At 38.4% G+C, this 18,903-nt stretch overlaps 1 protein-coding gene across 3 annotated transcripts in view; it reads right to left on the reverse strand.

Annotated features, from left to right (window-relative positions):
- The window catches only part of Plpp1 (phospholipid phosphatase 1), a 92,240-nt gene extending 73,971 nt beyond the window's left edge, over nucleotides 1-18,269 (reverse strand). For 2 of the 3 annotated variants that reach the window (XM_013152814.3, XM_005003770.4), the window contains exon 1: nucleotides 17,806-18,269. In XM_013152814.3, coding sequence (XP_013008268.2) covers nucleotides 17,806-17,826 — 21 coding nt within the window. In that variant the 5' untranslated portion in view covers nucleotides 17,827-18,269. 3 annotated transcript variants of the gene reach the window in all.
- Nucleotides 18,270-18,903: the final 634 nt, after the last annotated feature.

The following is an 18,903-nucleotide window of genomic DNA, read 5'->3' on the forward strand; positions in this document are numbered from 1 at the left end:
AGATCAACTAGACAAAAAAAAAATCAACAATGAAATATTAGAACTAAATCAAACTTTTGAGCAAATGGACTTAGATGTCTACAGAATGTTCCACCCCACAACATCAGAATACACATTCTTCTCATCTATTCTCATACACTAGACATTCTCCAAAAGAGACCACACACTGGATCATAGAAGATGTTTAAGTAAATGTAAAGGAATTGAAATTATCCCATGTATACTATCAGACACAGTGCAATGAAACCGGAAATCCATGCTAAAGGAAACCACAAGAACTTCATCAACACATGGAAATTAAATTAAATAGCACCATACTGAACAACCAATGTGTCAAAGATGAAATTAAAAGAAATTAGACAGCTTTCACAGTTGAATGACAATGACAATACAACATATTAGAACTTGTGGAACACAACGAAAGCAGTCTTTTTTTTTTTTAAAGCAGTCTTAAGAGAAAAATTTATAGCAATAAATGAATGCCCCATCAGGAAAACAAAGCAAGTGCATATAAACAACTTAATGTTGAACCTCAAACTTCTAGAAAGAGTAGGCTAAATCAAAAGCTCATATAAGGGAGGAAATTATAAAGATCAGAGCAAAAATTACCACACTGGAGACTAAAAAAAAAAATACAAAGAATCAATAAATCGAAGACTTGGTTTTTTGAAAGATTGAGTAAAACTAACAAACGCTTACCAACCTTATCAAAAAAAAAGGAAACAAAAGACTCAAATCCACTCAATTAGGATAACAGACCCTGTAGAAATCCAGAAAACCATCTAAACCTACTTTGAAAACTTATATTCTACTAAGATGGAAATATAGAAGAAATGGACAGATTCTTGGATACATATGAATTACCAAAGTTGAATCAAGAAGATATAAAAATCCTAAATGAAACAACATCAATCAATAAAATTACAGATACAGTTAAAAACCTACCAACAAAGAAAAGCCTAGGCCCTGATGGATTCACTGCTGAATTCTACAAGAAATTTAGTGAAGACCTAACACAACTATTTCTCAAACTTTTTAATGAAATTGAAAGGGAAGTACTACTACCAAATTCATTCCTGGAAGCAAGCATTAGTCTGATTCCACAACCAGAGGAGGACCCAACTGAGAAAGAAAACTACAAGCCAATCTCCCTAATGAAGATTAATGCAAAAATCTTCAATAAGATACTAGCAAACAGAATGCAGCAAATCATCAAAAAGATTGTACACCAAGATCAAGTGAGATTCATCCCAGAGATGCAGGAATGGGTCAACATACCTAAATCCATAAATGTAATAATATACCATATTAACACAGCCAAGGGCAAAAATCATATGGTCAACACAACAGATGCAGAAAAAGCTTTTGACAAAGTTCAGCACCCATTCATGATTTAAAAAAAAACCTACAAAAATTAGAATGGTCTTTATCTCAATCTGATAACGGCCATCTATGACAAACCAACAGCCAACATCATACTAAATGTATAAAAACTCAAGCTTTCACTCTAAAATCAGACCAAGACAAGGATGTCCACTGTCTCCACTCTTATTCAACATAATCCTGGAAACTTCAGCTGGAGCAATTAGGCAAAAGAAAGAAATAAAAGGAATAAAGATAGGAAAGGACGAAGTTAACTACTGTTATTTGCAGATGACATGATGCTCTACTAGAAGACTTCCAAAATGTCAAAAAAGACTTCTAGATTTAATAAGCAAATTCAGTAGTGTAGCTGGATACAAAGACAACACTCAAAAATAGCCTTCTTGTACACCAATCAGGAAAACAATACCTTTCACAATAGCATCGGAAAAAAAAAAAAGAAAAAAAACAGTGAAATACCTAGGAATCAATCTAACAAAGGAGGTAAAAGACGTCTACATTGAAAACTACAGTACTCTGAAAAAGGAGATTGACAAGGATATTAGAAAATGAAGTGATATCCTATGTTCTTGGGTAGGAAAAAACAATATAGTGAAAAATGGCCATACTTCCAAAACTGTTACACAGATTCAATTCAATCTCAATCAAAATTTCAAAAGCATACCTCAATAGAATTAGAGAAAACAATCCTAAAATGCACCTGGAACCAGAGAAGACCTAGAATAGCAAAAGCAACCCTGGGCAACGAAGACAAGACAGGGCGCATCACAATGCCTGGCTTGAAATTATACTGTAAAGCTACAGTGATAAAAAGTGTGGTACTGGCACCAAAAAAGAGACCTGAAAATCCATGGAATAAATTAGAAGATGCAGAAACAAATGCAGACACACTAAGCCACTTTATCCTTGACAAAGGTGCCAAACACACTCACTGGAAAAAAGATAGCCTTTTTTAATAAATGGTCCTTGAAAAACAGGCTCTACACATGCTGAAGATTAAAACTTTCACTGTGTACTAAGCTAAAATCAGAATGGAACAAAAATCTTTTTAAAACAGAAACATTCAATCTGCTGGAAGACACAGTAGGTAAAATTCTTGAAGACATTGATGTAGGCAAAGATTTTTATAAACAAAACCCAGACTGCATAGGAACTATCACAAAGAACCAACAAATGGGATCTCACCTTACTGAAAAGCTTTTGTACAACAAGAGAAACCATCAACAGAGTGAAGAGACAAACTCACAACCTGGGAAAAAAATGTTTGCCAGCTCTTCCGCAGGCAAAGAATTACTACTGAAAACATATATAGAACTCAAAAAAAAAAAAAAAAACCCTCTCCCAGATTTAAAGACCCAATTCAAAAATGGGCATCTGAGATGAATACACACTTCTCAGATAAAGAAATACAAACAGCAAATACGCAAAAAAATGTTCAACATCAGTGGTCATTCAAGAGAAGCAAATTGAAACACTAAGAATCCACCTCACCCCAGAAAGAATGACTAGTATCAAGCAATCAACCAATAACAAGTGTTGGAGGGGCTATGGGAAAAAAAGAACCCTTCGCCACTGTTGGTAGAAATGCAGACTAGTGCAACCACTGTAGAAATCAGGGTGGAGATTCCTCATAAAACTCGGATTGGAGTTTCCATTCAATCCAGCTATTCCCCTTTCTGGGTAAATTCCCAAAAGAATTAAAAACATCACACCACAGTGATATATGTCCATCCATGTTTATAGCAACACAGTTTATAATGGCCAGATCTTGGAAACAACCTAAATGCCCCTGACTAAGAGATAGATTAAAAAGATGTGGTATTTTTATATAATAGAGTACACTACTCAGTATTTTTATATAATGGAGTATTACTCAGTCATAAAGAATGACAAACTGGACACTTAGAGATAAATGGATGCACCTTGAGAACATACTCATTAGTGAAATAAATAAGACAAATGTGTAAACATCATATTGTTTCATTAGTGTAACAAGCTGAAAGAAAAGAACATGTATATACGTATGTCTATGTACATTAAAAAATAGTTAAAATAGTTATAATACTGATTTCTCTGAGTTTGCTGAAAAGAAAGATTTGTACTGGTACTGTTTGGACAACTGAAGGCAGACATCTTGTGCTCTGAGTGAATGATTTGGGGGTGACAATGCACAATGTATGTATCATTGTTATTCCCTGATTGATATACTTTAAAATTTCATTGTAGCATTTTTCTTTTCTTTTATCTATGAATAAAATGGATTTTGAAAAAAAAGTTAGCCTACTGTACAGTATACTGTGCTTGCCCCTTGATAAACATGTTTACTAAAAACTAAAATATACAGATATATGCACATATATATATGTATAAAATTAATCTCCTACAAGTCTACTGAAGTTGCTCAAAAAAAATCTGTTGTACACCAAGTGCTCTTCGTCCTGAGTCCACTAGTGTCAAATGCTACACAGCTTACATCCTGCAGGAACTGACTCTCCTTAGCAAGTGAACATTTACACTGTGGTTCTAAGAGATAGGCAAAGCAGACATTATTTTCATTATAATTTACACATGACTAAGTGAAGCAGCCTGGTGATCTTATCCATGAAGATCACAGAGAATGTAGGGACAAGAGTAAAATGAGACTTTCAAACAAATGGCTTTCACTATTAAATCACACTTTGGACTCTTTAAATAAAAGTTACACAAACAAATTACTACTCACTAAAAAAATCATCTACAATGGCAAACCCTGAGCAAGGGTGGGGGGGGGGGGGTTCGTTGCAAAACTTTATCTTCAGAAAAGAGAACTCATTTGTTTTCAGATTTGGTTAATAATTACAATACATTCGACAACAGCACTTTGAACTTCACTCATACTGTGAGACCAAAGTTTTAATATAGATATCCAACATTAGTTATAAAATTAACATTACCCATAACCTGTTTAACAAGTTTTGATAACATCATGATTTAAGAAACCTTTCCTCTAATTGGGCCATTGGGGCAAACGCATACAATATTTGGAAAGCAGCACATGTAAAAATTCCTGTCTCGTATCCATGATCTAACAAGTGTCACTTACCTCTACACTACAAAACTATAGTAGAAATATTTTCAAAATTAAATTGGGATGTTATTTCTAAAATGTGTTTTAAAATTATTAAGGGAAAATTTTATGAGAATATAAATTTTAATTCTATTTGGTTGTCTGTTTAATACACTGTCCTCTCTGAAGACTATTACCTAAAATTAGAAATATTCCAGAACAGTAGAGAGAGATGTACGAATTACATATACCTTTTTCTTAAACTCTGTGGACAAAAGGATAAATTTTGATTAATAAGAAATTATAAGGAAAACTAATATGCTTAGTTTATTTGATCTGTATTTTAAGTTAATTCTTAATCAGTTTATATTCAAGAAACTGAATCTTCCTGTTTTAAGAGTGAATACCAATCACTTCCCGACCTTTTGGCTGAGATCAAGTGAAGAGTGAACACTGAGAATTTACCTCACAAACACTACTGTTTATTTCTATTTCACTTGAACCATGAACATTTATTTGGGTACCTTTCTATGAACTGTGGGCATGTTGCTCACCTAGAATTAAAAGAAGTATCTGATTCCATAAAGAAATAGGTAAAAAGTAATCAAAACATTTCCCATAGTAGCTCAGGCACTGGGAAATGAAATACAACCCAGAATACACCCTTGGTTCTACTCAAATTATAGGGAAGACGGTATCAAGTAGTGTTTCCAAAGAAAAGTCACCAGCACATGAATCACATTTAAATAGCACAGCACGTCACTGGTACCAAATTGGTTTATTAGCTTAATAACGACAATAGCAAAAACATTATTTGAGTACCTAATGCAAGCCAGAACTATGCTAAATACACTGTCTCACACTATCTCATTTGATTTCACAGGAAGGCACTGTTAACACTATCTTTTCTTTTTCTTTTTTATTTTTTAATTTTATTTAAGGAGAAAAAGAAAAAAAGCAGAGGAAGGGTACGAGTTATACAGATTTACAGAAAAAAATAAACAGTAGGAAATCACTAGTTAATGGATTACATATTGTCATCTTAGAAATATTTGTTCCAGTTACAAAATTAAAGCTTATAAAGTGGACATTCCAACAGTGAGACTGCAAACAGTTCTGTTCAATGATCCAACAAAACTCAGTGATATCATTATCTATCTTATACACTTAAATATACATGCAGTTATTTTGTTTAGAGCACTTTCTTTTCCTCTCTTTTGTACAATGACAATTACACATTTTGGGTTTTGTTGCTCCCACAGTTCTTACTACTTTTTTGGAAGAGATTAGAACCAAATGTGACATAACAGAACAGAGTCAGTCAAATCAAAAGGGTGGACATAATAGATAATGTAAAAGCATAATACAAGGTGATCAACAATGGTTACCATAATGCCTCCCGCTATCTCTAATAGAATTGCCTATATCATCAGTTATAATAAAATTGAACAAAACAGTAAAGAACAAAACCGACAAAACCAAAACATTGGAGACATTATAGGTCTTCAAAAGTAGATAATAGTCAACCAGAATGGGCGTCATAATGGATCCCACTATCTTCACAGCTGTTGCCTAAACTTTCGAACCTGGTGCTATTAAGCAAAACAGAATAGAGGGACATCAGTCAAAACGAGATGGTGAGAGCAATACAGGGCTTTAAATCAAGATAAGGGAAAGTCAAAATGGGTTACTATAATATATCCTGCTATTTTTTATTTATTTTTCCCTTAATTAAAAGGATAAAAATAAAAAAGTAAATAATAAAGTGGAGATTGAGATAAAAGAGGGCATAACAGCAAAACAGCGCAGATCAAAACATAACCATTTAAGCAAAATAGTGTTTCACCACAAGATAATCCCGACATAAAAGTAGTTACCATATTGTCTCTTTCCTTGAAATCTTTGAGTATAACTTCGTATACTGTAGCATCAAATATATCAAAACAATGTAAAACCATTTAAGAGAATGACAGTAATACAGGGTATTTAAAATCAACTAACAGAAAATGAACAATGGTTTCTGTATAATCTCCTTGTCTATACAAGTTTTTGCTTATACTATCATACATAATAAAATCCAATAAGATACAACCTGTTTAGACCAAAGACAGAAGACAGAAGAACAAAAGCTTGATGAGAATTCAAAACAAGATGATACTAAATCAGTATTACCTATTAAGACGTCATTTTCTCCAAAATAGCTGTTCCTATCATCCAATCTTTTCTGCCTCATTTCTGTTGAGCTCTTTTTCTGTCATTAGCTGTCAGTTTGTCTTCTTCATTTTGTTTTCTGCTCCATTCATTGTGGCCTCTCTGCCACTATTTCTGGATTCTTCGTATTTTTCTTTTTTAGAATATCCTGCAGTATTCTCCCCAGAGTTGAATTGGTGGTTGCAAATTCCCCTAGTTCCTCTTTATCCTGGAAGCACCTTGTTTTTCCATCAATTTCCAGGGATAGTTGTGCAGGACATATCAATCGTGGCTGGAGATTATTATCTTTCAAAGCTTGAATTATTTCCCCCCACACTCTTCGTGATTTGATGGTTTGTGCCGAGAAGTCTGCTGTAATTCTGATGGGCGTTCCCTTGTAAGTGATCTGTTTCTTGTCTCTGACAGCTTTTAATATTCTGTTCTTGTATTGGATTTCTGGAATTTTAATTATTATATGCATGGGTGTTGCTCTGTTTGGGTTGTAGGTGGCTGGGGTCCTGTATGCTTCATACCACTGAGTATCTTTACCTTTTGCTAAATTAGGAAAATTCTCCTGGATTATTTCTGTGAGTAGCTTTTATAGTTCATTTGTTTGTGTCCCTATTTCTTCTTTTATGTTCTTAATTCTTAAGTTATGGATCCTCTTATCATCTTCTAGTCTTTGTATTATTGCTGTTTGTTTCTTTGTTATTTTTAAGAAGTTTTTCATTTCATTCTCCCATATTACAAATCTGCCCTCCAGTTGAGATAATCTGTCCTTAGTTTCTTTCAAGCTGTTATGCCAGTTTTTGATAAGAGTTTTTAGTTTCCTGGTAATCTCTTTGAACCTGCTTCATGGATTCTATGCTTTCTCTATTTTCTCCATCAAACAATTCTCCCCTCTTTTTCTGTTCTTCCATTCCACCATCTGTTTTTTCTTGGGTGGTGCTTAGCATTTCTCTAACTATTCTGCTTCAGGTCATTAATAACTTCATTCCTGAACTTGTCTATGAGGCTTTGGAGATAGCGCTTTATATCTATTGGTGCTGTGTCTGCTATTGCCTCTTTCTCAGGATTGGGGGCCGAGAAGCCTTTCTTGTTGCTGCCTCTTACCATATTCTTTGTTCCTTATATATGCAAGCGTATATAGGAGGCCCAGCTTCCTTCCCTGTTAGCCACAGTCTGATTAAATTGCACCAGCTAGGTGTTCCTGCCCACCGCAGCACACCAGAAAGTTGCAGACCAGGCAGCCTATGGGGCCCGCCCCTCCAGGTCACCTTCAGGCGCTGGGATCTGGGTTGTGCTAGCCTACGGGTCTCAGCCAGCAGTGTCACATAGGCTAGGCACTGCTCACCAATCCCACTTGAGAGGGGGATACGTGGCTGAAGTCACTGCAGCGCCCTGTTCCTGCAAGTCTGCCTGGTCCCAGAATGTTCTCTGTTGGAGTCTCCTAAACCGTGGAAGAATCCCAGTTTCTCTCTCTCACTGCAAGTCAATGCACAGCTCCCCACCCATCCTGCTTTCAACTCCGTTCACCAATTCCCGTTCTCAGAGCTTCTGTGCGTCTCTCTCCCTGCCGAGCCGATGTAGACGCAGCAGCGGCGGCGGCGGGAAACCCAAATCGCGGCTTCCTATGCGGCGGGCTCCAGCTTACACACTGAGGCTTTTCTCTTCCTGTTATAGCACTAGGATTGCATTCCCAGTTGGTTTCTCTCAGCCCAGTTCGTTCTTGGGTCAGCAGGGCATATCTCCACTTGCTTATGATTCCTTACTCCGCACTATTCCTGAATTCTAAGCTGGGTCTTTCAGAGAGCCTCCGTAGCTGCTGCTATCTGTCCACCATGTTCTTCCGCAACAACACTATCTTTTCATTAGATGAGGAAATAAAACTCCTAGGAAGCAGATTTGCCAAGTATCACATAGTAACAAATGAACAAGAATTCGCATATAAGTGCGTAATTTAAGTACTTGCCTATTCATTCGCATAACAAATATCTGAATGCCTACCATGTGCCACGTTACAATGAGACTGTTTTCCAGGAGTCTGTTGTGGTTTTGTTTTGTTTTTTGCCTTACTAGAGATTGAACTCAGGGCCTTTTGCATTGAATTACATCCCTACCCTTTTTTGAGACTGGATCTCCTTAAGTTTGGTAGGCTTAAACTTGCCATCCTTCTGCCTCAGTTTCCCAGTGTTCTGGGATTACAGTATGCACTAGCAAGTTTGGCTCCAGAATTTAGCATTAACCAAAAGTAATATTCCAAATGCTTTCTATTATCCCTGAAACAAGAGCAATGGTCCTGGAGAAAACTTCTAAAATAAAATTAGACTTCATTAAAATACCTATCTATAAAAAAATACCTACCTATATCCTCTTACAAGGTTCTCTGTACCTCTTGAAGTTGGAGACCTTGCCTCACTCGTGTTTGATAAATTCAGTGCTAGAACATAACAGGTATTCAGTAATTTATTTATTATTTATTATAAGTTTGTCTTCCATAGCAAGCAAAAAGCTATCAGAAATCAGTGAGTTTGTTTTTCCAAAAATTTTTGTGTGGGTATAGGGTACCCAGTGATAGGGTATATAATGAAGCCTATACTATACACCTCATAGGTTTTGAGGGTTTTTTTTTTTTTTTGCTTGTACCAGGGATTAAACTCACGACCTCAAGCTTGTCAGGGAAGCACTTACACCACTAAGCTAAACCTCCAGGCCCTACACTTCATAGTTTTTTGTGATATAACAAGAATTTATATAAGACAGCTATCACAGGAACATCTTAGGTATTCAATGAATAATGATTTTCTTCTCATTTACCTTTCTAGAACCAACCAATCTCTCCTGCTGACGCAAATGAACCAAAAGGCAGGCAGAATCTGGTTTAACAAACTGCCAATTACCTGAGGTGCTCATCCACTACACATTTCCTATATGTCATTTTCCTGGTCACCCCACCCTGAAAAAGGAAACATTTCCAAGCAGATTGAAGGTGATTGAACAATAGACACATGATTCATTTAAGAATACAGGAAGGGCAAATGCCCTCCATTTCTGTGAAGACTCAGAAAGAATGACTACCATACAATTTAAAGACCAAGGCTGTAGGCATGCTACTGAACAGGGCAAATTGGTTACATCCTCCGATTACATCTTCAAGAAGTTACCCTTGTTAACTCTAGTTAACCCTAGTAAAGTCTAGTTAGTTAGTAATTAGGAGTCTGAATTAAAAACTTTTAAACAGCAGATGCATAGTCAAAATATATTAAGCAGATATCGACTTCATAACTACACCACAATTAAACAGGATTAACAGTCATAAACCATTGCCAGGTGTGGTGGTAAATGCCTGTATCCTAGGACTTAAAGAGGATGACACAAAAGGATCACTGCAAGTTCAGGGCCAGCCTGGGATACATAGTGAGTTAAAGATTGGCCTGAAATACTTAGCAAGATCCCTGTCTCTAAAAAACAAAAATAAATAAGGCAGCCACAAACCATTTAAGGCCATCTATAATAGTCACTGTTTTATATAGTCAATTAATTCCCCTAAGCCCCACTTCCTTATCATGTCCATTCATTACCTTTTCCAAAGCTGGACAATTAATCAGTATTCAAAATTTATAAACCTCAAAAATGCATTTTTAGTTCCTAATATGCCACTTCTTAGCTGGGCTGGATGCCTCAGGTAAATCCACCAACTACCCTAGGCCTCATTTCCATCATCCACAGAAGGAAGATGACCATGCAGCCCTCACTAATCATGCTGAGAGACTGCACCAGCTACACAAAGCTAGAGAGCTCTAAATAAAGGTCAATTATTAAGACTGGATATCATTTGATACTTAGAAATAAAGGTTACAAATTAACTATTAAAAATAGTATTGGGAAAAAAATTTTTAAAAAATAGTATTGGGATCTGGGTGTGATGGCACAAACTTATAATCCCAGCACTCTGGGAGGCGGGATGGCAAATTTAAGCCCCGTTTGAACAGTTTATCAACTTAGTGAGATCCTATCGCAAAATAAAAAATAAGAAAAGGATTACAGATATAGATCAGAGTGAAGGCTCTATATTCAATCCCCAGGAAAAAAGAAAAAAGAGGAAACCAACCATGGGCCCAGGCATGGTGGCATATACGTGTAATCCCAGCTATATGGGAGACTGAGGCAGGGGGACCATAAATTAAGAGGGCAGTCTGAGCTATTGTGGGAAACCCTCTCAAAATTTTAAAAAGGGGAGGAAGGGTAAGCTCAGTGTTCCCTGGAGTCAAGCCTCAGTTTAAAAAAAAAAAAACTGGGATCGCTCAGTGGTAGAGCGCTTATCTAGCATGTGAGGCCTTGAAGTTGAACCCTCAGCACTGGAGGAAACAATGATATATACACTATAATCCAATCATACTGACCTCTTTTTTGTTAAGAAATATCCTTTTCTCCTTTGGTCCTCAAAACCTACTCTTTCCAATTGCTTGCAATCTTCCTCCATTCCTCCAGGGCACCACTAACTTTTATCCTTAAATCTTAATTAGTATCTCTCAATTCAAATATTTCCTCAGAAAAGCCTTCTGTGAAATTGTCATTTCCCAAAGTCTCATTTTATTATAACTAGATTTTAATTTTCTATAGCCTTTATTTTCTTATAGTAGTACAAAATCTTCACAGTATTTTTAGCTTCACAGCATTTTTAGCTCCTAACACTATACTAAGAAACTTATTGTGTACTCGATAATGGACAGTCAATATTGAAAACACTGTTCACCCAACATAAGAATAATTTCAGGTTAATATATGTCAAAATAAGTATTTGAAAAACAGTTGTAAGCAGAAGAAAGATAGTAAGAGGTTTTTCTTTGCTGTCTGCCTAACTGCAAGAAAGAATTCAAATAACGGAATTTACACAAACGAGAAGCTACAGTTATCATCATTCAAAAGTTTTAGGGACATTAACTAATCTTTTTTTTAACAAAGGGAGTAATTTCCAAAGACTTAAACAATAAAAGTAGTGAAGATATAGCTAACTTTTCTAGAGTAAGCTAAAATTCAGGATTTTTTACTATATGAAATAAATGTTTTTCCATTTGTATAATTATACTCTGCCACAAGCCTATACAGACCAACTTCCATCATGATTTGGATAACCACTACTCAGAAATCATATGTGGCTTTTACACATGACTGATTATAACACTAGATTTCAAAGGCATCCCATGAGTACTCATGGAAAACATTTTGTGTTCCTGTCCTTAATACATAACTAGTTGGCGTTACTCTAATACAGTATGTTATAGGTGCTACGACTATAAACAATTAATGTATTTGACAAACATACATTAAATGCAAAGCACTTTTGTAAATACATATTGACTAATTTAAGTCTCACAGTAACGGTAAGATATAGGTTCTTTTCCCATTACACAGCCAAGGGAAAAACATACACACAGCACTTTCCCAAATTTAAGCAGTCATAAAAGAGCTGGAATTTGATTCTAGATGTGCTGAATACAAACTTCACCACTAGAAGATGTTGTCTCTAGTGCTTTAAAGAAAAACCTACAGCTTATAAAGAGCAAGTTGTTCTCAATTTCAAACTAGTTCCAGTTAAGTAAAAAAACAACCCTGCCTGAGTCATCTGGACTTTAAACCTAAAGGCTGATAGGGAAAAGGAAAATCAGGAAAAAAGAAGAGAGAGGAGGAAAGAAAATTTAAAAGATGCAGGTAAAGACAAACTATTTGTTACCACCATTCACAATCTCTGGATGCTAAATGCTTTTTGGAAAAGAAGAGAAACAAACGGTTATCTTAACCTATTGTAGGACTGTGTATTTCCATCCCAAATGCTGAATTAAGAGACCTAAATTAAAAGGAAATAGGCAATTAACATTCAAATTCCTTTCCACAACAATTGAAGCTACATATTAACTAGTTCACTTAAAACCTTAAAATGTAGTCATTTTCACTGCCAGCTTTTTTTTTAAAATCTATTTCGTGGGCTGGGAGTTGAACCTAAAGACACTCTATTCCAGAGTTACATACTCAATCCTTTCTCATTTTTATTTTGAGACAAGGGTTTACCTAGTTGCCCAACTTGGCAACTTGTGATCCTCCTGCTTTAGCCTCCAGAGTAGCTAGGATGTCTCTGCCTTAGTAGACAAATATTAACAATTTAAACTTCAACATTTTTTTTTATATACTTTAGACTGAACTCATGACCTCAAACTCTCCAGGCAGGCGCTTATACCGCTGAGCTAAATCCCTGATCCTAAACTTCAATTTTTTTATCCAAAAGAATCAAAGTAATTCCCCCAAACTGAGTAATACATTGGAAATTTTGGTAAAGCTCAGCCAAAAATGAGTACATGAAAAATAAGTTAATAAAGATTCATAGCATAGATGCCAGATTTTATAATACACCTGTGGATCTTGACATAATGGTCATATCACATGTGGTGCATACTGGGGGGACCATTAAAGCCCTCCCTTCAAAGAAAACAATTGGGGCCTTTGGGTTCCTATTTATATTTGCTATTAAAGGCCACTGTAATTTGTGTCTACTATAGAAAGGAAGGCTACCTCAGACCATTTTTGGACACAGGTGAGTATTACCAGCAGAGGCTGGTAAATAAAAGCACACTCAAATAATACTTTCAAGAGAATTCAATGAAATCATTTTCAAAGGTATAAGCGTATGTATTCTCAGGTAGAAACATCAGGAAGTCATTATAATCCCTAGGTCTAAAAGGGCAAAGGAAGGTTTATAAGGACCCAGAAAGATCTCCAGCTGGCTGAGGAGACAGTCACTGAATAAGTGTGAGCTGCTTACAGAGCAGGCTGGCAAAATCCAGCAGGAGGGACTGCTCCTTACATAGTGGGCAAAGCCACCTAGAAACCAAAAGGTAAAGGCTCAGCTGATACCCAGGCAAGTTACGTCCCACAGCACAGAGCAGGGTGGAGAAAACATCTTGAGGGGCAAATGGAGAATACAAACACACAAAAGTATTCCAAATGATTACTGTACAGCAAAGCACAGAAAGTTTTGCCAACAGTCTCACCTACAGCTTCTAAACAGCATGGGGACTGCCTGTATAATGTCATAAACATAGGCAAGTTGCTAATGCCCCACATGAAGTTGAAGGGTAAAAAAATTTTAAGAGTAATTCTAGGCAACTTTTGGCATCTCTGCATCTCTAAGAGTAAACAGATGAGCCACACGTGGTGGTTGATGCCTGTGATCCCAACACATGGAAGGCTGAAGCAGGAGGATCATCTGGTCAGCATGAGCCACATGGTAAATTCAAGTCCAGACTGAACTACCTAAAATAAAATAAACAGATGAGCCATTTCTCTAAGAGACAAAGCCCTTCCCTGTGCTCAAAGTGCACCTATTCCATACCTTCATTATCACAATTATAATGATGTAATGTAACTTCTTGTTTGTTTCCCTATTACTAGACTCTGAGCTTTTAGGGGAGGGACTGTCCTAGACATCTTTGTATTATCAGCAACTAACAACATAAAGTTGGCCTTCAACCAATGTGCACTGACTCTATTGGTCAACTGAGGGTCCACTACTAGCAAACTAATGAATGTGGCCTTTTCTATTATACAGAACTATTCATCAAAAGAACCAGAGAAGACTATCAGAACCAGAGAAACTGAACACACTGGAATACACCTGTAATCTCAGCCACTCAGGAGGCTGAGTCAGGAGGATCACAAGTTGAAGGCCAGTCTTGGGCAACTTAGAAGACTATCTGAAATTTTTAAAAAACAGGCTAGTGGTATTTCTTAGCACTCAGTGAATTCACTGAATTCAATCTACAATATAAGACCAAACAAAAATCACACACAGGAAAAAAATGGCAAGGCTATATTCCACTTCAGAAAAGCACCAAATATACATTATTTCTCAGGATTTAATTTTTTCTCAGAATTGTATTTCTTTATACAAAGGTTTACCAGGCCCCACAGAAAGAGCTAATAAACACGCCTATAATCCCAGTATTCTGGAGGCTGAGGCAGGAGGATTGTTCCAAATCTGAGACCAACCTGGGCTGAAAAATGAGTGTAAGGCCAGCCTGAACTGCAGAGTAAGACTGTGTCTCAAAAAAACAAAACAAAACAAGAGCTAATAAGAACATGCACATAGAAAAACTCATGCTTCACACTGATGATAAAGACAATTTAGAGACATAAACTGGCAAACACAGTATATTTAATGCACACTTCAACAGATATAACCCTTGGTAATTTATAAAGTATTTCTATAACAAAATTCACATATCATCATACTGAAATGGATGTACTGTATAATGTTGGGGTGGTCATTAACAGGATCTAGAACATATTCACATTATAATTATAATAATGAATAATGATATAATAATGAATAATGATAATGAATCACTTTCATATAACCCTGTCTTAGGAAATGCTGAATCACCCTTTCATTAGTATAGTCAACTCCTACCTGTAGATGCTCCACAGAAAAAGTTAATGACAAGTTGATAAAAGTTAATGACAAGTTGATAACCCTCTTCAAGCTACCAGTTTAGGCTGCCAATCTGCTCTCAGTACAAATTTAATACGATCTTTAGACTCCCTAGAAACAATGAATTTATTACAAAAAACATCTTCCAAAAATCAGCATGTGTCTCTACTCTCCATTGCTGTTTGTAATACATATTTAATTAAGTCAGTGAGATAAGCACTTTCTATTTAGCAACAAAGAGTTCTGGGGAAACTGTAATATACTGAATTGTATTAAAAGAAACCACTAATATAAAAACAGAAAAATGCATCAAATAGGTTAAATGTCTTTTTTTAAAAACAAACTTAATGCCTGAGTACCCAAAGAAAACACTTTCCAAAACCACCAAAGACACTTTAATCATCTATTTTAAAACCATCATAGTCCTGCAACTGTCAGGTCAATGAAGCAATAAAATTAATCTCTCTAGGACAATTAAGTGATGCTTGCTGCATACTGAAAACATAGTCCACAACAATTATAATTTATAAAACTGTACTCATATAAGTTCCTCCATTATTGCGCACCAACCACACGGGGCTCATTCTCATTGCAGCTGCATTAAAAAAATAAAATAAAGTTGGGGGCTAGGGATTTAGCTCAGCGGCATAAGCGCCTGCCTTGCAAGCAGGTAGTCGTGAGTTCGATCCCCGGTACCAATAAAAAGGAAAAAAGACACACAAAAAAAATAAAAAATTAAATTTTAAAAAAAGTTCCTCCGTTATACATAAGTTTTTTTTCAATGTGGACCTACCACATGGCTGTATGTTTAAAGACATTAGCTTCATCTGCCTCAGAGCAGTGTGTATTATATTTCTTTTTTTTTTTTTTTTGCCTTTTTATCGGTACTAGGGATCGAACTCACAACTGCCTGCTTGCAAGGCAGGCACTTAGGCAGCTGAGCTAAATCCCCAGCCCCTGTGTATTATATTTCATTGCACCTATTTAGTATCTGGTCCATTTAAAAAATCCTGTTTTAGGACAGACATAGTGGTGCATCCCTGTAATCCCAGCACTCAGGAGGCAGCGGCAGGAAGAATGCTGTGAGTTCAAAGCTAGCCTTGCCTACATAGTGAGTCAAGGTCAGCCTGAACCACACAGTGAGACCATGACTCAAAAAACAAAAATCCTGTTTCCTAAATTAATTTTCACTGATAGGAAAGTTGATGTACAATTATAACAGCATACAATCTAAGGAAATGACAGAATAATGCCCAATACATTAGAATTACCAAAAAAAAAAAAAATGTCTTCTGGAGACACTATGTAGTGCATCTGGCCTTAAACTCACGATGTGGCCCAGGATGGCTTCGAACTCCTGACAATTTCCCTGCCTCAGCCTCCTAAAAGCTGAGATTATAGACATGCACCGTGACAACCTGCTCCAAAATTACTTCTGATTGAAATTTTCCTTTTCTTTCCCTACAACATAAATGAAATTTAACAAAATTCCACTACAACCAAGAACAAGTTGAAATACACCTCTAATTTAACATCTTAACCAAAGATAAACTTTCTATTGCAAAAAATAAATCAATTTAGATATTTCAGGAAGACTTTAAAAAAAAAACAGGTAACAAAATTATAAAAACTCAGTAAGATTGGAAGTAAAGCTGATGAGATTGGAAATAAGCAAGAATATTTAAGAACTACTGAATTAAAAGCAGGGAAATATCCTGGTTTTGAAGCGAGTACACAGACTTACACCTAAAATACGAAAGCCACACAATTCCGACAGTGAGAACTTGCCAGTACTACTGCTTAGATTACTTAAAAGAGAATGGGGCTGCTGAAAACCTCCAGCAGGTCTTGTTTTCCGTAAATGGAAATAGGTCACAAAGATAACTGCCTTAAGACTGCCACTTCTGCAACGCCTATCCCTTATCCAATTCTTTGTCAAAAAAATAAAACACCTGGCAACCAGAAACATCAGCACTTAACGTCTTTCAATTAACTAGAAAACAACGCCAAATTTGCTGCAGGTGAAGAATGTCTAAGGCTCCTTGCAGGGCTGTCACCGGAGATCAACTGCACTACGCCAAGGTCTGCGCAGAGAAGGAAACAGAAGGTCTGGGATACCCTCCCCCTCAAAAGCAAGCTTCTGCACACCAACAGGCAGAAACTTGGCACCCTCATCACCACTTGCAACCTCACAATTTACAACCTGGCAATACCTCCTAATTAGGAACGTTACAGCCTTTTATAGCCGAAGACTTAACTGCTTCTCACAAATATGATAAATCAGGCACTGGCGCCTGCTACTGAGAAACCTCAGTGCATCAAACCTCCAGTTTCGATACAGAACCTGACGAGCCAGTGACCAGACTCCTCTACAGTAGAGAAAGGAGCCCACCCTGCCTGCAGGAGCAGAGGGAGACAGAGAACAGGAGCAGGGGACGCAGTGCAGAGGCGTGAACAGCGTCAAAGCAGGGCTGGGTTCAGCACACCGGCGGGCGACAGACAGGGAGCGGCAGCCACGAGGGAGCCGAGGCACGGATTGCGAAGCGGGGTCCTGGACAGCAGAAGCCGCCCCTCGCGTCTCGCCCGCCCCGCGCGCCAGGCACACCCCCCTCACGCCCGCCGCGCCCGGAAGCTCCTGCCAGCACAGCCGCAAGCCCCGGGGGCTCGAGCGCACACGCCCCTCGGGCAGGCGCGTACGTACCCAGGACAACGCAGAGCACATCCAGGGCCACGTACGGCAGCCGCGTCTTGTCAAACATGGTCTCGGCCGGCGCTGCCCGGGGCGGGCAGTAGGTAAAGCTGCGGGCCGGAGGACGAGATGCCAGATTCTCGATCCTGGCTCAGAGGCTGGTGACTGCCCCGAGCGACAGCTCCTCCCGACCCACGGTGGACTGGGGCCCGGAGGTGCTCCGACCGCCAACAATGGCGCCCGGGACCCCTTCCCTCACAGCTCCCGCAACACTCGGTTGCGGCCGAGGCACTCGCGTGCCAGCCGGAAACAGGCCCTTGTCGGTCGGCCCTGGCCTGCCTCAACTGTTCGCCCTTGGGATCCCGGCGCCCTCTCCAACAGGCGGGGCGTCCGGACTCGTACTTTAAGGACGAGGACCGGTAGGGGGGAGGAACGCGAGCTCCGGCCCCTCCCGCCTGGCCGGCGCGCGGCCTCTCCTCTGAGGGGCGTGCGGGGCGGGGCCGGGAAATCCCGGCCAGTGCGGGCAGCCAATCGATGCGCCCGCCCGGTCCTGCCGACCTGCGGGCCCGCCCTGAAGTTGGACGCGGCCGGCAGGGCGGGGCTGTGAGGCCTGGCTGCGGCGGGCGTTCTTCGTGGGTTCTAGATTCAGCCTTCTCGCACGGGCTTCGGCACTATACTGCTTTCTAGGGCGAGCGAGGCCCCCTAACCATAATTTCAGAGCCTCGGCACCCCGCCAGTTGTCTAGTCTTCCATGGGCATGGATGATAAAGAAGTCAGGTTTGACAGTGGCAAAGACGCTAACTTCAGTTAGGCGCCTCTTGTCCTCTTGTTTTCGAAGCTTCTACCTTGACCTTTCCGTCTAACCAAGCTGAACCCAATTTTAATAAGAATCCTACTGTGTCATTCTCCCACCTTTGATATCTGATCACGCTTGATATGTTGATAGTTGGTATCTGAACAAAATTCTTAGCCCCTACACCCACATTCATGTGTAAATACTTGGCTTGCCTTTAGCAAGAATCCCTGTGCCCTTGAAGTCTCTTAGTAATTTTCCGTCCATTGATCTTCGCTCCACTTGATTCTTGGCTGTAAATCCCCAGTTACTTTTGC

Source organism: Cavia porcellus, unplaced genomic scaffold (genome assembly GCF_034190915.1).
Source record: "Cavia porcellus strain 051 isolate PalLab524CR breed Dunkin Hartley unplaced genomic scaffold, mCavPor4.1 scaffold_11, whole genome shotgun sequence".
Classification (NCBI taxonomy): domain Eukaryota; kingdom Metazoa; phylum Chordata; class Mammalia; order Rodentia; family Caviidae; genus Cavia; species Cavia porcellus.